The following is a 27,628-nucleotide window of genomic DNA, read 5'->3' as shown; positions in this document are numbered from 1 at the left end:
GGGGGGGTGGGGGTGTGCCCGAGCTGCTCCTCTTCCCCGGCGCCCCACCCGCCAGACGGGTGAGTGACTGAGTGACCGACCGAGTGCCCAACCGCCTCGTTGCCCGCCCAACCGCCTCTTTGCCGCGCGCCCGGGGCAGGGACGGCGCCCCCGGCCCGCCCGCCCGCAGCCCCCGGCCCGGGGAGCCCGCCTTGCCCTCTCGCCGCCGGCCGCCGCCGGTCCCTGGGCCTCAGCGAGCCGCCCGCCCCCGGGAGGGTCCCGGCACCCAGCGCTACCTCTTCAGGGGGCGCCCCCCGGTGCCGTTACCCGCCCCCCCTTCCCCTCCCCGAGCCGACGGCAGCCGCTCGCTCCGCCCGCCTCGGCCCGCTCCCTCCTTCCCTGGAGGATCCGCCCCCCCTTGTCTCCGAGTCCCGTTTCCCCCAAAATTTGGTGAGGAACGGCGCGGGGATCGCCCTCCCCGGGAGCCCCGCGTCCCACCGAGCCCCCCTCGGTAGGCCCTCCGTCGGGGAGGGGTCAGGCCCCGCCGGTGCTTGTGGCCGGGCCCCTGCGGGGGAAATCGCGGCAGTCCCTCCCCAAAGGGGTGCCGTGCCTCATCGATCCCCCTGGGGAGGCGAGCGGCGGAGGTGCCGTTATCGGCTCATCTCCCGCTCCCCGTGGGAGTATGTAAACTTTCCTGAAGATCGGTCTGTGCTGTCTGCCAGATCTTCCTTACCGCAGGCTCTTTTTGTGTAATTTTTAGTTACCTGCTCTATTCTTATTGTTTAGACTTTCCAGGGTTGGGCCTTCTCCCCCCTTCCCCCCCGCCTTTGCCCCCCCTTTGATTTCATTTTTTTAAGGAAGTTGCATGGATAAGTTCCTATCCTACTTTTTATAGCGGCTGTAGGATGCTGTGTGAATGTAACTCTTGGATAAAGATTTTCATGGCACTTGTGACTTTGGGTTCTCAACTACAGACACCTACAGGATACCTCCCCTCTCCCCAGCTTCACCTCCTCTTCTCCAAAATAATGCCCCCCAATAATGGGTGATTGACCCTAGAAACTAGAAAGCACTTGAAAGTTTCTTGAATAGAAAATCTGGTATCTCTAGTGAGCATCTTGAAAAAATCAACGCAACTATTTTCTGTTGCTTTTCCCGGGAGTCCAAACCACTTCAGCATGTTTAATGAAATTTTACAAAGCTTGTATACTTCTCTTGTAGGTTTTCCTTGGGTGTCTGAAATTTTCTTCACGGACAAATATAAATCCTAATTTTTTAGAAATATAATTCTGTGATCATACAGGCTGCACAGCAGAACAAACTTTACATGAGAAAGTATAGCATACAGGTCGCTGTCCTTTGTTGGAAATAAAAGTGGGACCTTAACTCTTATAAACAGGCAGTAGCTCTTGAAACGTATTCAGGCAATAAATAAAAATTAGAATCCAGGTTACTTTCCGTTCTTCGGTGCTGAACAATGTCTCATGCACCGAGAACGTCCTTCTTTGCCTGGGAGTCACTGAACTTGCACTCTTCTTTTATGTTTGAAAATCTGTCGTCTAGAACTCAGTAAAACAGTATGCAAGCCATATGAGTTTGTAAAACATGCTGCTTTAAAGATAAAATAAAGGTGCTGTTAGGGGAAGTACCATGTTGAATACCTTAGTGGACATTAAGAAACATGAATGCAAATGAACCCAAATTTTTGAGTGAAGAATCACTGAATGAGTTGTTTCTTGTGATTTTAGGGTAGATGTAACTTTTCATTTTTTAGACCAAGCCTGTGGAAAACGTATCTGTATGTAATAATCTGGGTTTTGTAGTACACGTGTTCCATTTTGGTAGAGATAGTGCATAATCTCCTAGTCGGTGATTCCATAGTACATTGCTTTCTGTGATCCAATCTTATAAGCCTTTCTCTAACAAAGCTGACAAGCAAGATTCTGTCAACAGTATATTTAAACACTATTTTATAAGTCTTATTCATTTGTTAGCTTTTTAAACATGGAAAAAGAAATATTGAGCTGTTTTTAAGTTGCATTATTTTTCTTGTTCCAATGAAATGTGGCAAACTGGATTAGTTGCTTTTGGGTGATTTAACTCGAGAGATGAAAACAGAATTTTGAGTGTTAGCGTTCAGAATTCTGGGTCTGTGGTATAGCTGTGTAATTTGGTTCATCTTTTTCAGAAAATGGGTATTTTTAAATGGACAGGATAAGAAGTGCATTTTGGCACAAAGAAAAGTGATCCCAGGGTAGTGTTTTCTCACATTTATGAGAAAGCAAACATAATTTAGGGAGAGGTCTACAGATGAAATGCTTCTGAAATATTTCTCATGCTCAGGTTTTTTTCTGCAGTCTTTAGAAATGTATAAATAGTGTTAATGCCTAGTGATACAGAAAACACGAATGCAAAGAACACAGGATTGGAAAGAAAACTTTTAGATGTCCTTGTAAAATGCTTCCAGAGTAATTTAATCTGATGGTGAAAAGAATGTGAGTTTCCTTTCTGGCGTACCCTGATGCCTTTTGGTCTGTTTGCATTTCGAATAATTTTTCGAGTGTTAAATTATTTATAATTGAATAAGTATTCCAAAGCATAGTATTTCCTAATTTAATTTTTTTTTGTTATAACATTAACATCCATACATCATCAAGTAAATATTTGCATTATTTTTAACTTCACTGTGAGCCTTAAAAAATCTAATTATGCAAAAATACTTCAAGAAGTTAGGTTATGTCAGGTTGTAGTATTGCTGTAGTGACGTGCCTTCTCATGTCTGTTAGTGCACTGGAAGGCATAAAGCTGTGAGAAGATTCTCTATAATGTTGTTTCTTGGAAAGTTACTATTCTTATAAATTAAAGATGATGAGAACCACTTAATAGATTTTTATGTATTCTATAAATTATTTGCATTTTCTAAAATATGAATTTGCTTGTTCAATTGAAGGATAGCTATTTTTTATAGTAGTAATTCCTATTCCTGTAAGTCAGTAGAACCTGCATATGTGTTCAAGGAAATCCCTGATCTTCCTTTTAAGAACTACTACCATTGCTGTCAAAATAGTAATAATATAATCTGAATATAAAATGAAACAGGTAGATCCAAATGGATATGTGTGTGTGTATATAAAATTATTTATACCAAAGCAGAATTTCTTGCATTTTAAATTATTTTGTTAATATATTTTTAACCCATCACTGTGTGATTTATGTTGAGCTATTGAGTGTGACCTGAGAACAAGAAATCTTTGTGATATTGTTTCCTACTTGTCTTTTGTAGGTCTTTTTCCTGCTTCCAAATATTATTTTTTTTAAGTTTAAAAAAAAAAAATAAAAAAACCCCACATTTGAAAATCTGTGTATCTTTCCTTCAGAAACCATTCTTTCTTTCTACCCAGAAGGGATTACAGAATGGTCTTGTTTTGTTTTTTCTTTAGAAGAATACAGTATAGTAATTCTTTTGTGTTTAACACTTAAGGACTCTCTATTGCCACTGCAAAAGGGTGTGACTAGTTTATCCAGATTGGCACACTTTTTGTGCAAATCAGCAAGATCTAAAATCTATGCATTCTTCTTATAAGTATGCGTCACCGGCTAGTAAACTGCTTATAAAAGAAAGCAAATGAAGCTGTTGATAAAGCAAAGGCAATAGATACAGGACAGACACCTTTTGATGCAGGGGTTTTCTAGTAAACATTGCAAGACAAACAGTTAAAACTCAGTCTGTGAAAATCTGTTGAAACAGAAGAGTGAGAATCTAACAGGATTGCCTTTTAGCAGTAGTATATGCTGACAGAAACTTAATGACGTTCCTCTGCTTTCGATTAGAAAAATAATGAGTGATATTAGTATTATGAGAGTTTGACAGCACTAAGAAGCGGGCAGGTTTGCCTATGCAAATTTCAAAACGCAGTTGCGCATTTTCGTGCAGATTGCCATTGTAGCACAGTCCAGATGTATTGCAACTCTGCTGTTCTTATGGCTGGATTTTATATTTTTTCCAACCGAAATATCAAACTATGTGGTGGCTTTTCTTATTTAGATGAGCCTAATGTAGAAAAAGGCGGAGGAGGATGCTTTTATTGCAGTTGTGGCCAATTCTGACAGTAAGGCTCAAATCTCCAAAGTAAAAAGCTGTAAGAAAGTCTATTTGAAGAGGGTGATATTTTATTTCTTGAGAGATGTAGAAGCAAATGAACACAAACTACTTAATACTGGGCCAAGAAGCACGTACGCTCGTTAGGTATTTTCACTTTTGAACTTGCAGTGTCTGCCTGATTAGGGGATTGGGACCTCAGTGTTATATTTTAAAATGTGTTGCTGGTAACACATGAAAAGTTTGTAATTCACGTTGAGTTTAATTTTAAGTTACTTTTCTTAGATGAGAATAGCAGCTCTAATGCGCTTACTGAAAACTAGTATGGTACTGCTAAATTAACTGTGGGTCTTGAAAAGGTTTCCATTGCAGTGCATTTGTCACAGATCCTTCTAAAATTTTGTTCCTAATGCTGTTTGACTAGCCACAGTGTATCTGTGAAATACCTAAAATGGTAACATTTTATCTTCTCATCTCTGCCCTCATCTAAGGGTAGTTACTCATCTGCCATGATACTTTGTCAGCTTTTACGCTCAAAACCTGTTCTGGATGCCATGCTGGACTCTTGGGTTTTTCTTTGCTTCTGTTTTTGGAAGTTCAGTAGCATGAATTTTATTGCATGCACAGGTAGTGCATTTTCTACAAATTTCTTCACTGTAATAAATAACTATAAGAATGCGATGAAAGAGTTGCAGTAACTTTTTCCCCTAATGATTGCTGTGCTTGTTGTATTTTCCACTTATTTCTTTTTTTCCCCTTAAGTTTTATATTAGTATCCAAAGTTTTATATCAGTGTTCAGGCTTTTTTTCCTAAAGAACTGATTCTGCTTGCTGATACAATTTCATAAAAAGTTGGCAAAATACTGCCTCTGTGCATGTTTATTTGGGTATATTGAAGTAGCGTAAAGAAAAGGGTAAAGAGGGACAGATCACTCTCAAGCAACCAATATTATATTTATAAAACTGTAAGTTAAATTGCCTTTTGTTGATGTTAACATGCTGATTGCACCTTTTTTTTCTGTAGCATTGAGAGGATTGAAGTGGCATTCTAAGGTCATTTAAAATCATGACAAGCTCAGTTGGACAGAAAAAAGTCTCTTCAAGACAAAGGAAGTGTGGTTTTTGTAGATCTAATAAAGATAATGAATGTGGACAATTATTGATGTCAGAAAACCAGAAGGTGGCAGCACATCACAAATGTATGGTAAGTAACCCATAGGAAAAAGGAAAGGAATGTAGTGAGCTAGTAAAAGACTACAAACAAATGAAAAATTTAAGCAGCTGTGGCGTTGGCACAAATGATTGATCACTGTAATTTGAAATTTTTGTGGGTTTCATATGTATATAAATGTTCTATATCACTTATACCCTTAAAATTTAAAAAATAAGTTTTGTTTTTATAATTTTAGCTGTTCTCATCTGCACTGGTGTCTTCACACACTGATAATGAGAGTCTTGGTGGATTCTCTATTGAAGATATTCAGAAAGAAATAAAGAGAGGCACTAAACTGGTAAGTCTCTATTTTTGGCTCTTGAAAATGGAAGACAATATTTTCTTACCTTCTATAAAGTTTACCATGAAGTTATTCAGTGTATTATATATATGTATGTATTTTTTTTTAAAGTGCTGCCTTTGTGTGAGCTCTAAGGTAATGGACAAATTGCAGAACAAGATGTTGAAGTAAAATTGGTCTCAGATTTACAGAAAGAAAACCTCAGTAGATATGATTATACTTATATTGAAATGAAATTTAAATGTTAGTTAACCAACCCTTGAAGTGACTTTAGGAAAGGATAAAAAGTAGTTTGTTTATTTCAGTCAAGTTCTGCTCTCATGTAAACATGTTATTTTAAGAATTGTAGCTTAATCATGAAATTATTAAAAAATAAATCCAGTATTATTATTTTTACAGTCACTTTTTTCCTTATTGGCAAATATAGATGGTTGTAGCAGATATGCATTTTTTACAAGGAAATTTGAAAACTCATTTACGGAATATGCCCTTTTTTCTTTTTGATGGGCTGCATATAAACAATAGCATTTCCTAAATTTATGTTTCTAATCCAGTAATTTCTATTTAATATTTTCTGTTAGATTTCAGAAAGAAACCCACATTCTAGGGACCTGGCGAGGGTATTATTGTGCTTTTACCAGTATTTGGTTTTGCTGCCAAAATCTGGTTTTAACTACCAAAGGTACTTTTATTGCTTCCTTTTATATTGATTTAATAGATGATTCTGTGAATATAGATGTCTTATGAGGTATGTGGGTACAATAGCGATTACAGCTCTACCAAATTCAAGAGAATCGAGCAGCAATGACTTTTTATAATTCCCGCAAAGCTAATTCATTATTTTTTTTATTTTTTTATTTAGAACTAGTTGTTTTCCATTTGGGGAAATGAGTGAGGCTTTTTAAAAATATTTTTAACAAATGATCAAGTAACTCCTCACGTTAAAAATTTTCATCTTAGGTATTTAAAGCACTCTTACATAGTGCTTTACCAGTTCTTGGACTACTAACAGTAGTCTGAAGTATTATTGTAGAACTACAATTATATAATAATAGTCTAATATTTCATCCAGTGTTTCATTTGAATCTTTTCCAATGCAGGGAACTTTATTTGCTCTAATTAGCTGAAGCATAAAGAAATAACTATTCACAAGTGATTCATGTTGTGATTAGGAATTTCCGCAGAACATGGTAGTAAATGGAACTACAGATTGTAAAGAAACTTTTTGATTCTTGGGTCTCTTAAATGTTTTTTGAAGGTTATTTCTTTTTATGTCATTGGTGGTTTCTGTCTTTCTGCTTCTGAATCTATGTTCCTTCACTGATGCAACAGCTGGATATATTCTTGGAGCTCACTAGCTGTACGTATCAGGCACTTTGTTCAGCTTTTTGCAGAAGACCTGGATCTAATTAACCTAGTAGATTCATAGTCCTGAGGTGTTTCCTATTTGGAGAGAATTTACAAGATAATTTTAGATCTTAACTTAGGTGCCTTATCTCTGCCTGTAGCTGTCAGAAAACTACAGCTCTGAATCACTCTCTGGAGGAATCTGTCTTTTCTCCATTGACTTGTATAGAAAGCTTAAAGCTAAATGTTTCTAGTTAGCCCAAATAGCCCCTCTAAGGTCTGCTTTCTGTTCTAGCCTGTTCTTTTATGTGGGAACACATTGAGCAAAAGTATCTCAGCGTGGTGCACTGGGTCAAGTAATTTTATTGATAGCTTGGGCTAAATTTGTCTGCTGACAGATTTTACGTAGTTGCTCTCCTTCAGGAGGTGCTGCTGCTGACCAGATAATGCACTGAAACTTACTGAAGCGATGATGACTGACATGTAGAGCCTTTCTGATAGTAGTATATTTCTGTCTGAGAAAAGTTTGTAGGTTCAAACCTTAATAGGCCAGTCATAAAAACTTAAGAAGTCTAAATATTTGGGAGTACAAGGCACTGATATCATTATTATTTCTGTTAGCTGTGCATGGGAGGATTTTTTTAAAGAGCTTACATATTTTGCAGCTTGTCAAACTTCACGTATACCTGATGTAACTTGGAAATTAATTAATCTGTTGACAGTGACCATTTGGACAGCAGGACTTGTACCAATGGAATAAATATTTTATTACTGTCAGGAAACATAGACCAATAAATCAATGTAAAAATTCCTGTGGTCTGTTTTGTTCAGACAGATGCATCATGGTGTTCATAAAAATGAAGTTTTCTTTTAGTCATTTCTGACTTTCAAAATACTGAAGTACTGACTAAAATTGATTGGATGGATATCATTTCAACCTAGGCTTTTATAAAAAGAGCTTTGATCAGCCATTATTATATATTAAACCATAACATATAACAAATTTATGAGATAAAATACCCATACAAATTAGATAACAACTAGGGAACGGTATATAACTATACCATTTCAGAGCTTGCAGAGGAGTAAATGGAGATGATCCAAGGCTTTGACATTTTTACTGTTCAGTTAACTTTGTTAAAATTGAGAAACAGGATGGTGATACATAACTTTGGTGGTATATTTATTTGGCATATTTGAGACTAACAAGAAGAACTTGACTAAGCTAGTGCGATGGACAGAAAGTGTATTCCACAAAGATATATGTAGGGAGTATCCTACATTGCACACTTACGCTTATGGATTTGGAATTAATTGTAACCTTCTGGGGTGTGGGCAACGTGCAGGATACAAACAAAAAGCTCCAGTTGTCTCGGGAGGGGATTTTAATGGGAAGTTCTGAGATTTTGGGGCAATATGGTGTCAGTAAAAAATAATGCAGAGAAAAATATTGTGATACTATCAATTACTTCCTTTCCTAACACAGTATAAGAAGGGCAGTGAACAACTTAGAAGCATGATAGTTGGTGTATCCTAAGCAATGATGGGTCTAATATGAGAAGAGTTAGTTATTGGGAAAGAAGAGTAAAGCAACAGGCTCCCATTTAACCTTTTCTGCAATATAAGTATAAAGAGCAAAATTTAGTCTAAATGAAATAAATCGTTGCATTTAACAAATATTTCATTAAATTCAGTGTTTTGGAAATGATTTAAGGAAATAACTATAGAAAAAAGAGGTAAAGTTAGCTGCTGAGGCTAAGGTAGATTTGGAGGTCATCAGTATTTCTGACTGCAAGACTCATTGCCAAATGGGTGTCTTTTTTTTTTCTCCTGCCTTCATAATGTAATTCAGAATTCAACAGATAAAATTTATGATTTTAACTTTTCTGAAATGGTTGGTACAAACAGACTATCCTTGGGAGTAGGGTATTTAGGTGAATAGCTGTGTCGCTTTCATTAAACACGTTCCACAAAAGTAAATTATTTATTTTCTTCATTGAATTGATAATCATCTATGATGGTTATTGTATTGTTGCATAATTGCAACAAATTTCTCCTTGATTTTTAAATAAATTATGAAAAACACCTGAGCGCAGGAAGAGTAATGCCAAGTGCGTAACTCCATTTATTTTGTCACCAGGGGTGGTAACTATATTATTTTTGAACTCAGAAATACTAAGCAAACAGTAACATGAATTGTGCTTTCTTTTTCTTTACAGATGTGCTCTTTATGCCATTGTCCTGGAGCAACCATTGGCTGTGATGTGAAAACATGTCACAAGACATATCACTACTACTGTGCTTTGCATGATAAAGCTCAGATAAGAGAGAAACCCTCACAAGGCATTTACATGTAACTATTATTTATTTGCTATGTTTATTTTTGTACTTATATTTCACATTCTTTGTTTAAAAAAAACCCAATAACAAAACCAAAAAACCCCCACTTTGGAATCTAAACAAAACTGTTGCAAAAAAATTCTAACGATGATTGTGGCATTCAAAATAGTGATGCACTAGAAAAGCATATTTTCACTGCAAGATTTGTTTATCAGTGAGTCTTACAAGTGGGAGAAAAATGTACTGGCATTTAAATTTAAAAGATGAGTAAATAATCTGTGAATCGTGACTGACTTGACAGTTTTCAACTACTTTGTTTATAGGATTTTATGTCGAAAACACAAGAAAACTACGCATAACTCTGAAGGTAAAATTATTCAATATAAATTTTTCCCATTGTAGAAAGATACTTGGTTAAATTTAATTTTTCTGGAGAATATGAATGTTTTCAGTAAAAAAATTAGAACTACCTTTTTTTGAGAAACAATGAGTTTGCAAGCCCATCTGATTTCTGTATTTTCCCTAAAAATTATTGGTTGAGGTGGAGAAAAACCCAAAACATAAATTTTAGGATGTTCAAAAGATTTGATGTTCTGTCAAAACAAAGTTTGGGTAGAAGTAATGCATTCCCTTCTGGGAAGAAGCTGGCGTATATTTGTAGTTAAATATTCACAATATTATCATCTGAAATATTTTGTCAGGTAACAGCTGATTTTTGCTATTGCTAATGTTCCTAAATATTCACTATTTTTTTAAACTATTAAATAGAGTTTAACTCTTCAATAAGAAGGACTCAATAGTAAATGAGAAGGTTTGTGATCAGATCACTTATAGATATATTTTTGAGTCATTTTGATAAACAAAAAAAGCTATATGGATACCTTCATAAAAGCTGTGCATCTTTGCAGGGGAGAGTAGTGAAATGCGTGAGGGGGTGGTATGCCACAAACATAGATAAATTGTGTGGTCTGTTAAAATTCCAAACTAGTTGTGCTCTTGTGTATTTGTGCAGGTATTTTTCCTTTTTCCTTTTTTCTACTGTATCTGAATTTGAGTAAGCGAACAGTTGTTAGTTTACTTTTTGCATTACTTTCAAGTGAAATGTCATCAGATTTAACTAATGAGGAGTACGTGACTATTTAGTGAAGATCAAATTTCATAAATTACTTCAGTCTCTCTGCCAAATGTATTTTTAAGGTAATATACTACATTTTATGCTATGGGTAGTAGATATATTAATGGTAAGGTTTGGATGTTACTTCAGTGTTCAGAAAGATATCGAAGGCAGTAGAAAAATCCCAAATGAAAATGGATTGATTTTTTTTTTTTTTTTTTTTAGTCTGTTTAAATAATTATTGTTGTGTGCTTTGTATAAAACATGCTCTGATTTTGGTATTACTAGGTTTAAACAAGAAAAGCAGTATACATCTTATATTAATTCTCCAAAGAGACGGGGCCACATTATCTTGTAGTTTGGCACTTTTGTTTCTTTGTTTTGGGGTTTGTTTTGCTTGTTAGTAGAAACAGAATATGAAAGACATTTGAGTCCGGAGAGAGATTAATCTCTTTAACTGATATTTAAACATAATCTTTTATACTCATTCACAAATGGCTCAGTGTTTGACATCTATTGAAAAATGCTTCCAATTCTGCATGGAGCCCAATGCCAATGGACAACTTCTTCTGCTTGGAATTCCTTGCAGGATCTGAACTTGTGCTTTTCTTTAAGAATTTTCAGAAACCATTATCTCCAATTCTACGATGTCATTCTCTAACAGCAAAGACTTTTAAATTTTATATGGGTGTATTTGTCTGAGAAGACGTGGGAAAAATTACTAGAGGCATAGTGGCCTTTTTCTTAAATGTTGATGATGACAGTTTATTAAAACATTAAACTAGACTCATCCAAAGAGACTCTTAGATTGAGGGTAGGAGAAGGAGGAATAAACAACATCATTCAGAAAAACGGAGGCCAAAGAACCCAATAGTATCTTTCTTAGCATTTAACTTTGCACACATTTTTTTGTTTAAAATATTTAGTTCTGTTATGCTTTACACTTCTAGAAATATGTGTAGCTATATTTCACATTTTTGTTTTCTGTTTTTTGTTTCACATTTGACTGAAATTTTACCTGGTGCTCTTTCCCAAATAATATATTCTCCTTTTAGTCCATGCAGTTTAGGGAACTATACCCACAGAATATTATTACTTACAGTTAAGGACTTGATAATGCCAGAAGCTGGGGCTCTTTTGTGATAGGCCTCTTTTAAATCAAAGAAAGTAAAAATACATATTGCATCTGTCTTATGGAAAAGACTTATAGCATTGTATAGCAATGGTATTTTGCTACATTGAAAACTAATTACCTTTAGAAGACAGAAATATACAAGATGGTTTTCAGAGTTTAAGAAGGGACTTTGGAGGGTTTGTTTCTTAATATTTAAATGCTGAAGTTTGCTCAGTGAAATGGTAACTGGAAGATGTTGGATGGTGAGATTAAGCTTTATATATGTGTTTTGTTGGCTTATTTCTTGAGGAAAATGTGAATATCAAAGGGGAATTTAAATGTGAAAGAATGGTGGTGTGTTAAACCGGAAAGGACTTGCAGAGAAGAGTGAATAGACTAGCTAGGGATACTAGATGCTAACATAGTGGGTTTTTTTTCCCCCTTGTTTTTGTTTCATTTTCGTGAATCCTTGCTCTCAGCAGTGCTTTCATAACAGAGTAGTTAAAGCTCATCTGTGGTTCTGTCACTCAATGTAGGTGCACAGAGGCGCTGGAATTATCAGTCCGTTTTAATGGAAACTTACTGCTCCTGCTCTGGGATGCTGGTTGGTTTTTTTTTTTTTCTTGGTCAGTGTAGAACATCTGGGGTTTTATCCTTTGTTCTCTCTATCCAGATTTCATTGTTGCAGTCCAAATATTTTTATTATGTCACTTCTATTAGTGGATGTTGGACGAGTTTTTAGGAGTGTTTGGTTTGGTGCAGTCCAGAACAGTTTATTTTCTATAGGCAGTACTGCTGCATAATAGTGAGATTTTTTTCCTTCCCTTCCCTAGAAAATAGATGCTTTTGGGGACATACTTGTTCAAGTCTGAGATCTGGCTGATGTACTTTTTGTTAGAAGTTCTAGTTTAAAAAGAATATCTGTTAACCATTTAATAACAAAGAAAATTTCTTGAGGCTGCATGGAAATGTGTTTGAAGGACCTATGTTGGAATTAAAGTTACCCAGTTAAAACCTAATGAAAAGGACCTCCTAGATGTTATTTATTGCTGTCATGAAGTTCAAGTGGCACGAGAATTCATCAGACTAAGTACCTCTCTACTCATCAAGACAAAATTAATGAGTGATGGGAGTTCATTTTCCTTTAATTGACAGGAGTTGCTGAACTACCTTCTGTTTTCTTTGAATATACAAATATGAAACATGGCAGCAAAGTATTGTGCTCTTAAATTCATTATCTGTTTCAGCAGATTGTTGGGTTTGTCTAATTTATCTGTATGGCCTAGCCTTCAGGTGACATAGAATAGAAAAAATTTATTTCTCCTATATTTCCTTTGTGTATACATATTTCAGAGTGATTCTTCTGTGCTGTGTTCCCACTAACTGGAAAAAGGACAGTAAAAGTGAGGTACTCTCACACTTTGTACTAGGCTGCGGCTGTGAGGTCAACAGATTTGAAGACACCTGCTCAGAGGAGCAGACCAAGTTACTGAAAGCTTCATGTCTAAATTTTTGTCTTGCTGGTTACAAATCTATCAAAATAATCTGACCTGAACTTCAGGTAATAGTTTAATTCATAATTTAGGCAAGCCGTCTGTGTTTTCAGTACCTAATAGGTTACAGGAATTGGTGCCAGTGCTTTCAAACTATCACATTCAACTATTAGTTGAATTACTGTTCAGTTTGATACAATTGCATTTATTCCTTTTGAAGAATAGATTATTGTTGAACTAAGGTTTTGGAACTGTTTGTTGGAATTTATTCCAATGTACTGGAAATAATTGTTGAAAAATGTAAAATCTGATATCTTTCAGTTCGCTGCAGGTGGGGCTGCCCTGGCCCCTCTGTTGAATTTAAAACAAATTCAGCTGATCAGGAATAGTTTAATATAAACTAAGATAAGAATGTAATTTAATTCTTCTGTTACGTAGTAGTAAAACAAAGAATAATGAACATAGCCATGTGACTATCTATTGTTAACGTTTAAAACAGATGCTTGGGAATTTTGGGGTCAAAAAATAAAGTGTCCATAATTCCTGTTGTAGCTGTACTCAAAGCCTCAGGGAATTATGTTTCCACAATGGAAATAAGGACATTCCCTGTCTCAGCATCCTTTTCATGTTATTCTAAAGATCAAACATGAAATCTGTGCTTCTCATACTGCTCAGTAAGTTGAGTCAGGATAATATTTCTCTGTGAGACCTATTTAGAGATGCTGCAATCTATATCAAACCGAGTACTTTTTCAAAGCACTGTGTAAGCCAGAGGCTGGCAGGAAAAACATCTGAAACTTTTTGGCATTATAGTTAGGTAACATCCTGATTCATCTCTGGATTCTTTAATCAAGTGTTCCTTCATAGTTGCATTTTCTGTAACAATGTTCACAGCATAAGCTTGCCTAACATTGTATGCATTAATGCAGTCAGATGTAAAAGTTTCTGTAACTTTGCAGTTCGGTGTCATTTCAGTTCTGCTGGTGGATGGTAACAAATTCTTCCTAGGCTCTGCTGACTCAGTCTTCTTGTCTGTCTTATGGAGAATGCTGCTCTGAATGTGGCATCAAATGTATACGTAGTGTTACGACAAAAACAGCTGGTCAAGGCAGTAAGTTAGCAATCTCCTATGCAGTCCGTTATAGACTAATGAGATATTTTGCAGAAACATCACAATGATGTTTTCTTATGGAAAAACGCACAGCTAATGGAAAAGGAACAAATGTAAAAGTAATGTCGTGAATGGTTTGTCCTATCTGAGGAGCTGTCCTGTGGTGTTTACATTATAATTCTCCTTCCTATCTAGGCAAGGCGTTATACAAATAGAAACTTGGTCAGCTAACTCATACTTAACAGGTGTATCATGCGAGTTGTCGTAAGCGTTCTGATTATGCAGATAAGCTAAGTGTATTGTCTCTCTTCAGTCTTTGCCAATGATTGTTTGCTTGAAAAAGCATTTAGATTGTATGGTTATGAAGGACTATTTTATTCGTTTTGTATGTTAAATGTACTTAATCAAAGAAATAATCTCAAGTACTTCATAACATAGATACTATTCAGTCAAAAATAGCTTTTGGACAAGAGTCATCAGTTCCTTGAGGTATCTGGTACTTTTGGAAAACATATTAGTGACAGGACCTAAGGGCTAATTTAAATTTTTTACTCTCCACTCTTACTTTCTCCAGTTTAGATACGTTTCATGTAACTTAGTCTTTTTCCATTTAAGGAAAAAAAAAAAACCAACTAAAAATTATATTCAGCATTTTGAGTGCTAATTTCACATCATTTGCTGATAAAAGCTACAACTATTTTATGATCGGTTTACCTGATTCTGTATTTGCTTCCAAGGGTTTTTATGCAAATCTCTGGTTCTTATTAATGCTCATAGATGCATTCACATTTTTATTAGTGACTACTGGGACAATAAGGTTCTCTGGGGTTTTTGACGTTTCTTTTCAATATAAAATAATTATGTTGCCACATATGGTTCATTGGGTTTCAGCCGTATTTTAAGGACATCTTACTTCAACATGCTAAAGTACTTTTTTCATTCTCTGTTATATTCCGTTTCTATTCTAAAAATCTAGTAAGGTTGATTTTGTTCTTTGTAATTTTTAGAGTTTCTTCTTTATCCCAAATGCGCTGTAAAACTTTAAATACATATTTGTGATTTCAGATTTACATAACAGCATGTCTAAGCCACTTCCACATTCTACATTTTGGCTTCTTTTTATGTACAGTCCTACTTGCAAATAGATTTTGACAGTCAGTTTTGTTTATTATCTTCCTCGTACAGACTCAGCCCCCTTTGCTTCTGGCTCACTTAGCCTATTGTTTAAGGTAATGTAGGAGGTGGATACAGAGAGCAGTATTAGGCTTTATTGTACACATCCTCTTTTTATTTGTTCTTTCACAACCTTTAAATCACATAATTCTTTTATTACTTTGCTTTAACCTAGCTTTTGGAAAAGGGCGATTCCATGTGTATTTCAAGCTGATGCAGTATAGAATAGATGAGTGATATCTCAACCTCTTCTCTGCCAAGCCTTATTTTAAACAGCAAAACATCTTGATCCTTTTTCCTTCTAGTCATGATCAAAGGAGAATTTTTAGATTTCTCTCTGAAGCTGAGTCTCCCTGTTAACGGTTTATGTAATACAGCATTTTGCTAGTCTTCTTTTTGTGGTACTTTGTACTGCTCATGGATTTCTAAAATGCAAATTTGGGGCTTGTTGCTGCTCATCTTTTCGCTCATCTGAATTTACAATATCGTGTTCTTAGGTGCTTTTTAAAATGTAGAATGTTTCCTCTTGATTTCTACCCCTACCCCTCCTTCTCAGACCGTATTGGGTATTGAGCTTGTTTTTTCAGATATAGCATTTAGGGATTTCTGAAGAAAGCTCATAAGATACCTCCTTTGAAGACTTTAGATAAAGTTATGTTGAGAATATTGTGATGATTTTAAAAATCAATGCAGTAATGGGATATGGGATGGGGGGCAGTTGAAGAATATCTAGGGAATCTCAGGGGATTCAGAGTATGGGTGATATCCATGATAAAACGTCATCTGGTCAGGGAGGAGTTGAACAACTTTTTGTGTTTTCCTTAGTTCAAGCTGACATGAGAAGTTGGAAACACCCAACCATCAGATGCCAGGGAAACAGGGTAAGCTGGCAGTGGGCTTGAGGGGAGGGATAGGGCACAAACCAAATTGTATATTAAACAGTAAAGACCATCCAAGGCAGGTGTATTTTAAAGCTGGTTACAACCTCTTTCTTCTTGTACTGTTACGCTAGTTCATAGTGCTGTTAAAAATGAGAGAAACTTTGAAATGTTTTGAGGTATCAGTCTTGCAGATAGATGTGGTAGAGCAGATCCTCACATCTCGGTGGTGTTCATCTGTAGGTCCATGTCACTTGTAGTAGGAGACCTAAATCTGCAAGGAATTTTATTTTAATGAAGGGGTCATGTAGCATCTAGATTTCAATGAACTCTGAACTTTTTTGGAAATACTAGTTTTGAGCACAGAAAAGGGGGTCTCCTTTGAGGAAAGCTGTGCAATCTTGATTTTTTTTTTTTTTTATCTTACACTGAAACCATCTTTTAAAAATACAGCATTTTTACTTTTCATATCTTAAATATTCTAATAATTGTAGACTAAAAAATAGCACTTAAGAACTTATTCTATAAGGAGGCTGTGACATTTCTTATAAAAAGTTGGTTTTCATAATGTGTGCTTGGTTTTTAGCAATTATGATTCACTTCCAGTTTTGAAAGTGTGACTGTAGAGAGTTCAGGATATGCTTTAATGTTATTTAGAAAATAAGGGTGGACTAAGAGGTGGAAAGCATTATGGTTTACAGAATTGATAAGGAGCTTTGGAAAAAATAAGGAATGTTGGTGAATGGACTACATTTTGCTTCATCAAATACAGCAGGGAAATCCATGGAATGATTTTTGGAAGGAATATTTTTAACTTCTTACTGATGTTATTTAAAGGGACACAAATTCAATAGTCACATTTTTGTAAGACGTTTCTAGAATAACCATCTATGATTTCTGTAAATGTAAAAGTAGAGACAAAGATACACAAATTTAATACATTGTTCGAGAGTTCATATGATGAGGGACAAGATAAAAGAGAATTCTTTTCTTTGAAAGAGGTTTTCAGGTTGTAATAAAATCTGCTATATGCAGTCTGAGAGGCACGATATCTAAATTGCATAATCTTGCTTGGGGAATTTAGCAAGTAATGATAAATGAAAAATAATGTTAGATAGTAAATTCTGAGAAGAAAATGTAAAATGTATTGTTTCATTAGATAATCCATGTCATCATGTATTTTATTTCTTCAGAGTAAAATAAATGGTGCTTTTGTCATCTAATTAGAAAAGAATAGTATATATATTAAAGCATAGGAATCTTGTGGTAGACAGACTGATGTATTTTAGTAGCAATTTGGGAATATCTGTATATAGCTGAATAATCTGTCAATTTAAGGCAAAGTAATGTGCGGATTTGTATTTATTCTCAAATTTTTGCCTCTTTCTAACTATACAACAGAGTAAAGTTTTGGAGGATCTATGTTTCAGTATAACCTGTTGTGATGCGTTTGGATTAGTTTTCTGTCCTTCATTAATAAATGTGCAAGAAGCTGTAGCTTTCTCAGGGATTAGCAACAGATATGATAGACTAAGCTTAATAGGATACACTTTTATGCAAGGTCTTGGGCCAGTAGCTCAGTTATTTTCTACTCCAAGTTGATGGCTGTGGAATATGTTCAAGTCTTTGACTTCAAACTTTTGTGCAGTTGTGTTGCTGCTAATCATGAGATAGAAATGTGATTTGATTTTTACGTGATAATAGATGAGAAAGACGAGTTCTGGCGAAGCAGCATTTAGTCTCAAAATAAGATGTCCTGTCTGGATACTGAGACCACGATATAATGGCGATAAGTGCTATAGCAATGCTTAAATAATAATACCACAACAGTTAACTGGCCCATTAATGTGTAAAGTAGATGTTCCAAATCTTCTGATTAGGATTTCCTTCCGTTTGGGGGCTCATACTGATGTTTGTGGTTTGGATTTTGAGAAGCAAGTTCTTTAGCGGTGTGTGTGCATGTTTCTTTAAACAAGTCTGCTGAAATATCTTTGCAGTTTGAGCAGGGGTGGGTGTTACATATTAAAAGAAAAAAGAAAGATGTTCCTGTGAGCAGCTGATGATCAGGGAAGTTGTTAGTGACTGAATAGAGCTGGTTATTCAATATCAGATATAACCTAACTAGATGATATTGGAAGCAATCTTAAGTTTGCAGAATTGATCTGTATTAACTGTAGAGCTTTGAGTAATCAAAAGGACAGTCTGCTAGAATACTGGACTACAGTTCTGTGTAGCATTCAGCAGTTGAGCTGGCATTTTCAAAGGAACTTGTCAGACCTCTTTGGTATGTCTGTATTAAAAATATACGTTCTTCTATTCCTAATGGTCTATAAATACATTATCTGGGATATTGTCAGTGTGGATGATTTCCTTTAAACTGGCAGCTGCTTTTAGCTGTAGATGTAAAAATATACTGTAACTAAAATGAAAGTTTAGATTTGTTTCATGGAGGCAAAATCCGTTTCAGTTTTAAAATTTGATGTTAATGTTATAGCCAAAATAGGTGAATTTTTTTCTTAAGTCAAAAGGCATCAATTAATAAAGCAAGGAGAGAGGTGTTATTTGGATACACTGGCATAATATCAAGGGCAATTTACATTGCAGTTATGCATGTTAAAAAAATAAATTAAAAGCTTATTTCATGGTTGAAAACATTTTCTGGTTTCAGTGTAGTTTAAATGAGTCTTATTTTCAGTGGAGGTGAATATATGTATCCAAGGACATATTCTGGGTCTGAAAGTAGAAGTTGTAAGAAATGCTAAACCTTCTTCATATATTATGTTATAAAGATGCAAAGCTGTGTGATATGTGTAAAGTAGTAAATAATGTTTTCAGAATCTGCAGTTGCGTGTTTGTAATAAATGGGAAAAAGTTGCTATTTTTATTTCTGACCAAAATACAGGTTATGTTTTTTCTTGTCTGGTTTGTTTGTTGTTTTTTTTGGTTGGTTGGTTTCGTGTAAAATTTTTGAGAATGTTATTTGATGATGTTTTCTAACTTCTAAAGCAGATTTAGAAGAAAGTATCAATGAACACGAGTTGGAGCCTTCACCTCCCAAAGGAAAAAGGAGGGGTCGTAAGGGAAAGCCAAGAAAAACAAATTTAAAAGGGCAATCAGAAGACACTAGATCTACGTCCTCACATGGCACAGATGAAATAGAAAGCAGTTCCTATGTAAGCAGTAAATATGCTAAACTTCTTAGAAGACAGAATTGCATATTTCTTCTCTGCAAATATAATTGTTATTAAAATTTGCATTTGTCTGAGCCTCCAGCTGGTGGCCACAGGCTTTTAAAATTACAACCTTATTTGTAACCCAGCAGTATATTTTAGTAAAATGTTTTTCTTTCAGAGAGACAGGTCTCCCCACAGAAGCAGCCCCAGTGATACAAAACCTAAATGTGGATTCTGTCATGCAGGTGAAGAAGAAAATGAAGCTAGAGGAAAGCTTCATATATTTAATGCCAAAAAGGCTGCAGCACACTATAAGTGCATGGTGAGTAACAGTATTGTTTTTAACCAGTCTATTATGTGAATTTTGTCTGAATTGCCATTTTAGATTTTAATACAGTACCCTCACATGTAATTATGCATGAGTGTTGTCTGTGTGCTGATGATCTCTTTAAGCTTTGCAGTGTTGCGAAGTGAGCAATTCATTTATTTTCACTGTGGGCAATATGGATAAAAGTTGGCTACGTGCTAAGAGATGGAATTAGCTCAGGGAGACTCTTTAGCTTATTAAAAACGCTCCCTTAGCGTCTAAATGCATACACAATATTTAAAAAGGAAAATAGAAAAGAGTTTTAACTAAAAGAATCCACTCCAAAAATAAAATACCTTTACTCCACAGGCATTCAGACAAAATCTGGGAAGAATCCATGCACTTCATTAATTTTCTGACCAGTGGATTCAGGCTGTATGACTCAAGTAGAGTGGGACATGGAAGTTCTAGAAAACCCTTGCCTTTAGATGATCACATTTATAGAACTGTCAGCCTGAAAAGAATCTGCTAATTTCAATTAACATGAGCAGATAGTGCTATCTTTCATATAACTCATTCTATGAATGAGGTAGGGCTTTGAGTAACAAACCTCAGTGGTTCCTGTTGTACCTCAAAATGAATAAATAGTCCAGGCAATCTGTGGAGTATTAGTTAAGCGTCTTCCTATACGTAGCCTTACTAAACAGAGAGCTGGTGTGTGCCAACAGCCTTGAGTCTTCTTCGCTACTTCGTGTATCTAAGCTTCAGTTTTAAGACAGTTTAAACTGAATGTACCAGAATGATGATAGTAGGGATGGTACTTACGTGCTCCATTGTCATCCCTCAGGGCTTTTCAGGTATGTTGACATCAGCTGTGCCATGAAGCTGAATTATATATATATATGTCACAGGGAAGGAAATGGAATATTCCTAAAAAGTTCAGTGGTGTAATTGATAATATTGCCCATTTATTACTTTGTGTTTTCATCATGTCATTATTTCTTGTCTACTCCTTTGTCTTTCAAAATACATTTCTCCAAGGCAACAAATGTAATTAAAGCAGTCAGGTGGGTATCAGAAGGAATACTCATCGTACTAATGACTCACTTAGTATGGGGTTTTTTCCTAGTTTGTTGGTAAAGCACGTGCTGTCTGAGATCACAGAAGAGGATGTTCAATACTCAGTTATTCCTGCACATAAAAAAAATTTCTAATCATGTTGGTGACCTGAAATTATTTTGACTTGCTTGTTTTACAGTTGTTCTCGTCTGGCACTGTCCAGCTAACAACAACTTCAAGGGCAGAGTTTGGGGATTTTGATATCAAAACTGTACTTCAAGAAATCAAGAGAGGAAAAAGAATGGTATGTATCTGCAGAATGTGATGAACGTGTTACTGATTCTGCTAAGGTGCATATAGCTCTGCCTCCTTCCTTCTGTGAAACAATCATTTCAATCTGTTTCTAAACACGAAATTTAAATGTATTGTTACTTTTGGGACAGTTAGCCAGATAGGAATCACCCTAAAAATTAGTGGTGTTTGGGAATGTGGTATTTAGGGTTCTTTATGACAATGTACATAGTAAATTATTATTAGCCTTCCTGTAACTGTAAGAGTAACAGCTTTGGATCCTGTGTTACTAAAAGCACGCTGTGTAAAACTACAAATAGAGAATATGTTCTTGCAGTGACGTGTTTCCAACTGTTTTGATGTTTTAATATGAAAATGTATTAAGGCCTCAGAAATGGGGATGTTGGTAAAATGTCACATTGTATTTTATTAAAACTCAGGATGTTTTTAAAGTGGTAAGAAATTTATTGGGGGGGGGGGGAAGAAAACAACTCCTAACGATATTGTTCCTTGAAAAAAAATCATTTAAGATTCTTCATATATTAACATACTAACTTCCGTGGCAATAAAATGATCTTGGAAATGCAATAATATAGGCAATCATGTAGCAGTTTTCAATGCAATGGACAGGTAAATCCTAGCGTTCATATTTTAATAGGTTAGTATTATATAGTTTCTGTTTTACAATATCTTTGATTAACTTTTCATTGGAAGGATGATCTGCCAGAGAAATTACTCTGTTCCAAAACGGTAGTCATAAATATGAGCAACACTAAACTGAATACTAAGAGGCAAGAGACTGAAAGGCTGAACAGTGCCATTCTCTTCTTCCCCCTGCACAGAAATGCACACTTTGCAGCCAGCCTGGTGCTACTATTGGGTGTGAAATTAAAGCCTGCATAAAAACATACCATTACCACTGTGGAGTAGAAGACAAAGCTAAATACATTGAGAATATGTCACGAGGAATTTATAAGTAAGGACCTATATAATTCTTGAATCTATAATGAAAGTGAAGATATGTCATGGCACTTTTTCTGCCTAACTTGGCTAGTCAAGTATGTTATTAAAAAAGACAATATTATTTCATTTGAAATGGTATTTTTAAGTAATTGTTGCCTTTGCAAAATATTTCAGTTACTCTGCTAACTTAAAATTTCTGTAGTGGTGTTGTAATATGAGAAATGAAAAAATTAATTTTCCTCCTCGATTAAGCTGTAATTTATATTGAAGAAACCCTGGATAATTTATGTCATGATTCCTCCATATTGATATGTTTTGTAGCTTATTTTCATTTTTTTAGGACCCTGTAACTTTCCATGCTTGCTTGCCGAACTGCTGGCGTTAGTGACTTGGCTGCAGTTGAGTTGCCAGTGTGGCTGTGCCCACAAGAGGGCATTCTCTGAGCAGTGTAGCAGCAGTTCTTGAAAACTAGAATTGGTCAAAGTTTTGTCGGCTAGTCTTCAACCTTGTTTTCTTTCTCAGTTTAACCGATGCTTGACTGAAAACCATGAATGAGTTAAAAGAGTTAGCAATTGACTTTGACATCTCAAAACTAATTGAGAGGAAAGTCTGGGTTTGATAGGTATTTTCAGTAAAAGTCCTCACTGTTTCTTTTATTGTGCTAGACTCTATTGTAAAAACCATAGTGGAAATGATGAAAGAGACGAAGAGGATGAAGAAAGAGAAAGCAAAAGCCGTGGCAAATCAGGCACTGACCATAATGACATTCCTCAGCAGCAGCTCAATGGAAACTAGGTATGGAAGTTACTCCTGACAGATCTGTTACCGAGACTGAAACGCAATATACATTTAATGTAGTTTATTGCAGTGAAGTATTTAAATCTAGTGTATGCAGATAAGTACTTTTTATTGGCATACTGTAGAAAAATGGGGAGGATTTGTTGTTTTTTAAATCCAGCTGACTTTGTAACAGTATAAGAAGGGAGGCCCTCATTTCTATTGCTAAATATAGATGTAATGTCAGAGCTGCTAAATGCTTTTCTGTATGATTTTAAATTTACTATTGTTTTCATCATTTTTTAAACAGGTTCAAGGGACAGAGTTATAGAACTGGGAATGGCTAAGACATCATAACTACTAATTCTTTTAAATTGTTTTCTAAAATCAGAAAAGGGTTAGTAACTTTTTACTACCCAACTCTGTTAGAAATTTCATTGAACTGCCTGAAACGTTCATGTGTGTGAGCCTTCAGTAAGTGGCAGAGTTTTACATGTCAATATTATGTAGTTTGTAGTCTGCAGTGTCTGGAAAAAATGAAACACTATATAAATGATATGTAATATGTACAGTGTCAAAAGTTAAGGCAGACATTGAAATGAAGTAAGATCTATATTTCTGGACTGAATAAAAACCTTAAGATTTGGAACGTGTAAGTTGTTTAGTGGATTCATGCAATGAGGGAAGGTCTTAGCTAGTTTAATTAACAACATGGACAAGTTCATGGTGGCAACAAGCTGGTACTTTGTGAATTTTGCATTTTCTTCATACACAAGTTACGGAGGCTATACATGGGAAAGCCGCTCTCTGTTTTTGCTTGCAAAGCACACAGTAGAAAAGGACTCAGTGTACACCGAAGCACGCTTGAACATTTCAGGTTGTTCCTGTTGTGATTGCTCATTTCACCCAGCATTGTTTGCGGGAGATTTACTTGAGCAGCTGTTGGTTCTGAGCTGTGAGCTTTAGAACTCATGCCAAAGGGCTGTAGTTCATTCTTTCCCCAAGGACCCACCTCTTTCTGTGTCCCTGATTTACAAAGAACACTTCACTAAGTGTGATTAAAACCTTACTATACAAATGTTTGGACTCTGCAGCCCAATCTCTTTTACTTCAGAGAGTTACAACTCTTAACTCACTATGGAATTTAGCCACCATATCTGACGTCCATACCTCAAGTGTTCTGTGTTGTGTAGAACACTTCATGTTTTGTCCAGAATATGCATAAAGGTCCCATATTCTGTAAGAAGAATGAGGAAACAACCTTTTTTGCTAGATTGGTATTTATTTTTTAATCTTATGACCACTATATGAGAAACTTTGCTTATCATCCTTATTGTTTTAGTGATTTTTTTTTTTTTCTCTTTCTGTCAAGTCAACAATCACATCATGGAATTCTACTTGCTAGAGTTTGATGTTCCTTTAGGGAATAATCAGATCTAGGCTATACCAAACCTAACAGATCAGCCCTCCAACTGCTTTCAAAACACCTTGTCATTTCTAATGGCTACTAGCTTCTTCAATTGGTCTGTTAAAGCACATTCTCAGACTTAAATAAAACCAAAAAGCTGAATCTAGTCCACATGTTTGTCTGTTGCTATCGCATCACCTTATTGTTTGTTTAGGGTTTTGACTTGTTTCACTCTGAACTCCCAACAAAACTTCTGGATTTGAAGGAAGGAAACAAGCAAAATACACTGATTTGACTATAAACTGCTACAGTTCTTCTGTGATTGGTATTGCGAAAACAGTTCATTTGTAACATGAGTTTCTGTAGCATTTTTTACTTGTATTTTTAAAAGATTTAACGTGTCTCATTTGTCTTCTTATGCATTCCCTTAATGTCTTGAGGGACTCAATTACTGTATATTGGAGTTTCTAACATTTTACCTGTTAGAATTCAATCAATTCTGTTTGCTTTCCTGGAGAATAATGCCGTTTTGGAAAGAAATATTGCTGTGTACAGAAAATATTCAGTTACTGCTCTAAACATGATGCCATTGATCATTTTTATTTTGTATTTGTAACTTTCAAAATTAAAAGCGTGACTTGAATTGCAATGACAGATCGATTATTGAAATTGTCTATCAAGGTGTTTTGTTTCTCCTAGAATATGAACATTTTTCAGCCACTCAGAACAGTTTTAGAACGCAAAATAACATCCTTCAATGTTTAAATTACTTCTAGATTTGTGCCTCGGACATGGCCCTCCCATGGAAAAAAGGCACTTTGTCTGCAGCTACTGTATTTTAACTAAGGTTGCATGGGGTAGATCTGCCAGCATACTGATTGTATTTGAGACTGAGCTCTAATTCATAGTGTGTCAGTTGCTTAGTATAATATTCAGTCCAATAATTCATCTGTTATGAAATAAATTACCCCATTCCATGCCTCGAAGAACCAGAACAGCACTTTACCTTCGGGTAGCAGAAAAGTAAGTGGCTGGTTTACCTGTTACCTCTTTGTGCTGAGATGGCCTGACTAAACTGTCATTAATTCAGAATTCATGGAAACAAAGTCAAAAGCAAAAATCTTTTCTTACAAGCCTCAAATTTGTCATAACTGACTTCAACTCATGTATGCTGGGTAAAAGTGCCTTACAATGTAAAAATTGTATTTATATGTTCCCAAGTAGCATCACCTGCTGGGGAGTAATTCTGTCGTGGTGTTAATATTTAGAAGAAATGTACCTCAGCAGTGTATTTACTGTACATCTCTTACGTCCTTAATTGTAGTTTTAAAAAGCATGACAATGTATGATAGTATACAACATTTACATCATTTTTTAAAGACAAAATTACTGCCATTACTGTCTTTTTATGTGTATTTTAGCTTGGAATTTCAGACAGTCTGTCTGAAACTTTTTTTTTTTTTTTGGTAAAGCAATGTAATCTTTGCAGGCATATATTGAAGATTATTCTGGAGCATCTACTGCCTTCCCAGAAATGTTAGAAGTAATGAAAGTGCTCTATAGGTGAAATAGGTATGTTTCAATTAGCTAGTTAAATTAATGCAGTCTATTTGTTACTGAGATTTTTTTTTTTTAATAGGCACCTTCTGCTTTCATCTCACAATCAGAGAACTCATGAATTTAACAAAACTTGTCTTATGAAACTGGTTTCACTTTATTTAATTTTTTTTTTTTTTTGGCCTTTGGGCATTTCTTTTGCTCACAAGAGTAGTGTGTGCTGTTTAAGACGCCTGGAACCCTCTGAGAAGGGAGGTTTCTCCCCAACTCACTGTATCTCTATATTAACAGATCTCCCCAACTCACTGTATCTCTATATTAACAGATCTGCGATTGTGCTATACCGAGAAAGGACTGTACCAAGGAAGGACAGGCATCAGAAGGATATTGTTCAAATAACTTGAGGATACAGCTGGTGTAATGCCAGAGTCTCAAGGCGTGGTCAAACACTATAGCAATAAGCTGTGCTATCACTCCATTTCAAGGAAGGGTGAAAGGCCGGTTCAATATCAGCATCAGTGCAGCTAGCTAGGATGAAATAGATTACGTGATCAAAAGATCTACTCGTTCAGCAGGTGTTGATCCACAGGAGGTTCTGTGATAAGGTTCTAGTAGGAGTTTACACCTACACTCCACAAAGTCTGATCTTTAGGTACAAAGAGCTGTGCTGATCTAGAATGGTATGAGTATACTGAATCTGGCCCTAAAATGTAATATAAAGGAAGAGCGCTTGCTTCTTACTGCTGCCTGTATGAAAAATAACTTCATGCTAAATGAGGGTGAAAGATGAAGAGGTGATAATCTTTTTGAAATATCAGACTTACCTGGCAGGTGATAATCAGTGCGTTCCAAAAATATTAATATGCTGAATCAGATTGACAAGAAAATTAATCCTCATTAGATGAAATTAATCTTAAGAGAACTGAAAGTACATTATAGCAAATAGTAACTCTTCTTCCATGTCACCAGGAACAGATTCCACTGTATTAGTGATGGAGGTTAAAAAACAGAACACAGCTCTTGATTTATATACTTGTTGAAGCAGTTTCTATATATGCATATGTATGCACATTCATTAGTCAGCAGTGACATCTCAACCCTTAAAGAATCCTGGAGAACTGTTGCTTGTCAAAAAGCACTCAGGTTAGGCTAACATTTGCAGCTTTTGCTCTAGCATACATTTACATTAGGTGTAAAGACAAGGAATGTATGAAAGAGGGTAAATGCATTCCTATCTACAATGTTATGTATATTTTGTTCCTGTTATATTGGCTTTACTTCCAAAGTTGTAGTTTGCAGTATTAGTTTCTTTTTATTGGTATCCTTGCATATATATATTCAATAAATGAGTTATGAATTTCATATTTGCATATCTGTCCTTTTTCTGAAAGTATAACTTCTAAAACTGTCGTTTTAATTCATAAATGCAGCATTTCCTATTGAGGTTACAGGCCCATGAAAATTTTACCAGGAGAGAAGTGAGAATGCATACTTACAGTATCCCACTTATTCAGTGGTAACTCTGTGTATTTGTGTATTCTTCTTAACGTTGTGCAATGGGTAAGCTGCTGTGCATTTACCACTAGTTAATAATGGGAAGTGACTGACTCACTGAAGGCTCCCATTCTCACCTTTCAAGAACTTTTTCTTTTTTTGTTTTGTTTTCAAGAGCAAGTTAATTTAGACTAAGACACCAGGGGAATGCAGAGTGTAATATAGTTGCACTGCAGAAGAGCAGCTACATCCAGGATGCACTTTAGAACCATATAAATGTAGCGTAAGAGATTAACAAAACAAGAGATCACTTAGAAAAGGCTGGATTTGTCCAAATACATAACTGCCTAGAGTGAGACAGCAATACCTTTCACTGTTTTTAAAGTATCAAGAAATGTGATGGGAAAACTCCGTAGGAGAAAGGGTACTATTGGCCT

The 27,628-nt window shown here is 35.7% G+C and overlaps 1 protein-coding gene across 5 annotated transcripts; it reads left to right on the top strand.

Annotated features, from left to right (window-relative positions):
* Positions 1–27,059, top strand: PHF6 (PHD finger protein 6). Of its 5 annotated transcripts, XM_050901838.1 has the most exons (12): positions 1–59; positions 5,103–5,282; positions 5,488–5,589; positions 9,159–9,292; positions 9,603–9,646; positions 14,100–14,102; positions 19,169–19,335; positions 19,514–19,657; positions 20,901–21,005; positions 21,835–21,968; positions 22,621–22,750; positions 23,043–25,561. In XM_050901838.1, the coding sequence occupies exons 2-11, from the start codon at positions 5,145–5,147 to the stop codon at positions 22,748–22,750; spliced, it is 1,101 nt and encodes a 366-aa protein (XP_050757795.1). In that variant the 5' UTR covers positions 1–59; positions 5,103–5,144; the 3' UTR covers positions 23,043–25,561. The 5 variants fall into 5 exon arrangements, with proteins under 5 accessions (XP_050757795.1, XP_050757792.1, XP_050757794.1 ...); XM_050901835.1 differs by lacking the exons at positions 14,100–14,102; positions 23,043–25,561 and adding an exon at positions 26,023–27,059; XM_050901837.1 differs by lacking the exon at positions 14,100–14,102 and having other exon boundaries at positions 19,172–19,335.
* The last annotated feature ends 569 nt before the right edge of the window (positions 27,060–27,628 follow it).

This window comes from Gymnogyps californianus, chromosome 9 (assembly GCF_018139145.2).
Source record: "Gymnogyps californianus isolate 813 chromosome 9, ASM1813914v2, whole genome shotgun sequence".
Taxonomy (NCBI): Eukaryota; Metazoa; Chordata; class Aves; order Accipitriformes; family Cathartidae; genus Gymnogyps; species Gymnogyps californianus.
The sequence above is the reverse complement of the archived record's forward strand: the minus strand, read 5'-3'. Positions and strand labels throughout refer to the sequence as shown.